At 43.4% G+C, this 5,137-nt stretch overlaps 1 protein-coding gene across 1 annotated transcript; it reads right to left on the bottom strand.

Moving 5' to 3' along the window:
- Positions 1-418: 418 nt before the first annotated feature.
- Positions 419-4,086, bottom strand: LOC125521570. The gene is made up of 4 exons (XM_048686633.1): positions 3,432-4,086; positions 2,350-2,483; positions 1,501-1,756; positions 419-1,008 (listed from the first exon to the last, which is right to left on the bottom strand). The coding sequence occupies exons 1-3, from the start codon at positions 3,582-3,584 to the stop codon at positions 1,609-1,611; spliced, it is 435 nt and encodes a 144-aa protein (XP_048542590.1). The 5' UTR covers positions 3,585-4,086; the 3' UTR covers positions 419-1,008; positions 1,501-1,608.
- Positions 4,087-5,137: the final 1,051 nt, after the last annotated feature.

Genomic DNA, 5,137 nt, shown 5'->3' with positions numbered 1-5,137 from the left:
TTACCAGCCATATATGTTGGAGCCGGGCCCACTAGTCAGACAAGCCCCACATTTCGTAATCTCATACATACTGCTCAAAAAATCATAATCTCGTATATTGGTCCCACATATCAGATTTTGAACATCGCTCAGATTATTTTGGTAAGTGGATCCCACTGATCAGGTTTCCATTTGACAAATTTTTAAATCACTATTTCAAACAAAACAAAACAAACATTATTTATCAAATAACACTAAATCTATTACAATGTCACAATCTCTACAGCCTATTACAGTCAAACAGAACAAACAAATCTCTGGCATCACGGCTTTGCACTTGGCTTCATGACTTTGCACTTCAAATTTGTCCTGGCGCTCCTATAAAAGAGTGAACACAAAGACTTCCAGAATTAGTGTACTGCTACTGGTCAGAACCAAACAAATGCAATGGCAACAGTAATGTAAGCAGGAAAGTACTAGAACAAAGGCATCTAACAATAAACAAAAGGAGTTAGAAACAGAATAAAAACAAACATACAAAGCAGCTAGGGACTGAATCATGAAGCATATGTACATGTAACAGTAACAACCACAAGGACCACGCAACACAAGAGACAAGAAAGCACAGTTGTAGCATGAATACCAACACGGACAGAATGGTTCTAGATGTTGAACGCAAAAAATGATTCAATCTCAGATGGTTCATTGAGCATGCACAAATGACTTAAGATAACAGGACATATGTTCTACACTAATTTTACACAAATCATTATCAATTACAACAGACTCAAAACATAATACCGTAGCTTCTATATCACATAGGGAATTGACACAATAATACTCCCTTCGTCCCAAAATAAGCATCTCAAAACCAAGTAACAGAAAAAAAATGGGATAGACCGAAGACTTATCTAACCGGAGAAGATATCGTTGTTGCGGTTGTAGCACAGTGACCTCATGACTAAGAATGCGGTACCATGGCTAGGGTTGATACGCTCCAGCGAGGTAAGCATCATGGCTTCATCAGGTCTACGAGAACAACCAATCAAAATTTGGATCAGCAAGCATGGAGTGTTATCAAGCAGTGAGCGCTACGCCTCACCGACATGGCAGTACACAATAGATTTCAGGATGGAGCACAAATAGAATACCTGGAAAATAATAGCAAAGAGCTATACATTTTAAGTAAACATCCTTGGCTGTACAGATCAATATGTGGTGAGAATGATTTGGATCTATTTAGAATTTCTGTTGAGAAACCGTAACTTGATGTAAAGTCACGTGGTTAGCATTTAATATTTATTTCTTATGATCTTTAATTCATCACATGATAAGGACTGCACCAAATATTCATATAAAGAGGCTGTATCAAAACTAAGAAAGTGTTTTTTGAACCTTTTTTGGCTATGTAAGAATCTCCTAATCTTACAGTTGACATTTTCACAATCATTTCTTCACTAGTTTTAGCAATCAAAGATGAGACATAATACAAATTTGATATTGGGTTATGATAGAATTTACCATAGTAGAAAGGGTTTGTAGGGCTGCTGCACACAACAAAGTTGCTCTCTCGTCCTCTCCTGCTTCTTGGCTAGTTCAGAGTCTTGGGACCAGCACTTCTAGATTGGATCATAGGTGTAGTAGTACAGCAGCGCCGCTGCCGTATACATAGCTGCTGGCCAATCCATCTATACGGGCTGAGATCACTAGCACCAGACCGCTAGAGCGAGAAGCTTCAGCAAGGAGGCGCAGGCTCCACCCTTGCGTCCGGTAGCACCTGCAGGGAGGGAGAGGGACTGAGAAGCAAGAAAATAGAATACTAAAGTTCAAGGCAACCAAGCTCATGCTAGGGATCAACAACACTAACCCATAGGGCACATACGCAAGCAAATGGCAAAACGAAAATGAAAAATGGGTAAAAGAATTATGGTACAAGTTTAATTACACCATGAAAAAAAATCAGCCGCCTTCATAAGCACCTAAAGTCAGATACAATCTAGGAGCTCAGCTCTTTGTCAGCTTAGTAACAAACTAGTTCACTTCCTTTAATCAACGTAATAAGACAAGGGCATGACTAGGTTACAGAATTTACAGAATCTAAATCTACATGGAACTATCTCAGTAGCATATGAATTTAGGCCATGTTCAAGTGGAAGTACACATTATCAATGTGCGTTTCTCAGTTTGATTTGTGTAGTCAATAAAAGTGCTTTGGACTGTCACATGTCATAATAAACTTACAAAATCATGCAGCAATCCACTAGTTGTGCACAGAATCACAAATTCCAGAGCATATAATTTCAACAAGGTTAACCAAATTCCATAGAAACTTGACGGATTTTCAGAACGAAGTACTGCTGGTACTGCTACCGCTGCAGAATTGGTTGGAGATGCACCCACCTTGTTGGTGTAGATGGCCCAGTTGATGAAGAGCTCTGACAGCATGGCTCCGAGCAGCCCGAAGAGTGCACCGGAGGCGCAACTCCACCAAGAACAGCACTTGACTGAAACAGCAAGAAATCGTCAGCCTCTACCCTCTAGTCTGGTACCACATCCCCACAAAATCATGCAGGCCAATGTCACAAGCACGAAAGCAGGTTACAGCCAGGATCTATGATAATTTTCTACTATGCACTAGTATTGCTGGATAACTTGTCGAGCAAGACAAAATATAGACACAGGATCTGATGATGATACAGCACGGGCGACCACAATGATGAAAGGAGCAACCATTCCTTAGCAGCAAGCATAACTGGAAAAGATAGTGAGGGAAATTATATACATTGAATGCAATGAACAAGACGGCCTGATAAATTGCTAGCAAATGCTAGTAATCCACCAAATTTACTCCAGAGTCTTGGTGTAAGTATGTTCTAAAGAACAACACACTTCTAATCGGCAGAGCAGCACACTGAAATATTTGGGACCAGCAAGAAGCAGAATATAGAACTCAAAACAAATTCTTAATGACCAAGACAAGTGGCAACACATTCATGGCTAAAATGATAGTACTACAGAACACCAATTTAGTTAAGTAGATGAAATAAAATTAAACCACTCTAGCAACATCCCAGCTACAACAACATAAAAGGCGTGAATGCTCCAATGGTCAGAGCTCTCAGTGAATTAAATTGGTTGCGTGTCTGACTGGAACTAGATGAATGAGACCTTGCAAATGCAGAGCTGCCTGTTCATCATATAGATGCTGCTCACGAGCAGTAAGCCGACATTTTTTGAAAAGAGGCTAAGTTATCAAGGACTGTCTAGTAAAGCAGTAACAACCTAGCCTCCAAATCTGGACCCACAAGCCCAAATCTAGTCCAATTCCACGCCACCCCCGAATACCAGTTGTACATTGCAGCACAACATGTAACGGTGGCACTAAATCTGGATAACTATCTCGCGCCGGGGCGGGAGGAGGGAGGGAGGGGAACAGGGCAGGGGCGTTATACCTTGATGTAGACGTTCTCGGCGGCCGTCTCCTCCTCGCCGAGCACCTTGCCGGAGGAGCGGTGCCTGGTCTGCACGAACTGCGCCACCGCCTTGCCCCGGGCCCGTGTTGCCGCCCTCGCCGCCGCCGGCCAGCTCGACGGGGCGTCGCGCATCGAAGCACGCACGCACGTGCCGGCGAGCAAGCCAACCGCGACGCTGTTGTCGCTGGGTTAGGGTTAGGGTTCCATCGGTGGAGGCTTGGGGTGGTGATGTGGTAAGGAAGGGAGAGGGTCCGAGTGGCGATGCGGTGAGCACCAACTCGGATGAATGAGCGGCGCGATAGGAGGAGAGGAGAGTAGAGGAGTGACGATGGGCGGCACGCGCTGGGAAGGAGTGGTGGTGGTGGCGGTGCGAGGGAGGGGAAGGGAGAGAGGAGGGCGTGGGGAGGCCATGGATGGCGGGGAGCTCCGCCGGAGGGTGGTGGCGGCCGCGATCTGGAAGGAAGGAGGTGGTGGCTGCGATCTGGAAGGGACGAGCGTGGATCCGACCTCGGCCATGGGAAAGAAGGGGAGGGGTGGGGAATCGCCGCGGTGCTCCCCACCGACGAGATCGAGGGAAGGATCGGTGGAGCTGGCGGGGAGGAAGGGGACGGGATCGAGAGGAGCTAGGGTTTGTGCTGGTGAGGAAGGGGACGGGATCGAGAGGAGCGAGGGAAAAAAAGGAGGCGGGGTGTGTGTGTGTGTGTGTGTGTGTGGATGGAAATTGACCCGGAGGACATAGCTAGGGTTTCAGGGTTGGTGCCGATGGGTCGAGGACAACCGTTGGATCCCCGAGCATCCGACGGTGTTGGATGCACGATCCGCGTGATATGTCCACGAACCGATCAGAATGCAGTATGATTTTATGACCATCTAAATTGGTCGTAGTTGACTTAAAATAATGTGTTAAAATCATTTAAGCTACTTTATGATCTGAGAAATTCTAAAACAAATGGAAAACCTTCTCATTGTGTCACCAAAATTTGAACAAGTTTTCAGAAAAAATAACAACATGGAATAAGATAAATATCTTTAAAAAGGTGTCGTCGGAAATGAGTTTTTTGCAAAAAAAATCCCTTTTTCGAGCGCCCAAAATGAGTTTTTTTGTGAAGGACCAATAATATATTTATTGCAAAATTGGATGAAATCAATTTTATAAACTATTAGGCCATATTTAATGCACAAATGACCAAATAGTTGGGTGTCAAAAGATTTTATCCACCTCTGGTAAAAAAACAATTTCCGCTGATCCAGGTGGAAGCGGGTCAAATTTGAACTGTAGCTGCCTCATAGTTTGCTATTTATTTTTTCCAAAAATCATTTCTAGGTACATAAGTATCTATTTAACAAGAGAAACATCAAATGTTTTCAAGATTCAACCACTAGCTAGGAACAGTCAAGCCCGCTGTTTTGACCGCATTTTGAAACGGGTATAAAAAATTCAAAAAAAATCAAAAATTTGGAAAACCTTCGCCTTGTGTCATTATATGTGACCAAGTTTACAGGAAAAATAATAAACTTGTAATACGACAATTATTTTTAAAAAGTGTTCTCAGAAACGAGCTATCATGCGTGAAGATTCATGGCTTTCAAGCCAAATGATCAATCTTATGGCCACATTCATGGCATAGTTTGTTCAAATGATCTCATATTGTTCATAAGGGTACATCTTGGAATTCCAAACAATG

This window comes from Triticum urartu, chromosome 7 (assembly GCF_003073215.2).
Source record: "Triticum urartu cultivar G1812 chromosome 7, Tu2.1, whole genome shotgun sequence".
Lineage (NCBI taxonomy): Eukaryota > Viridiplantae > Streptophyta > Magnoliopsida > Poales > Poaceae > Triticum > Triticum urartu.
The sequence above is the reverse complement of the archived record's forward strand: the minus strand, read 5'-3'. Positions and strand labels throughout refer to the sequence as shown.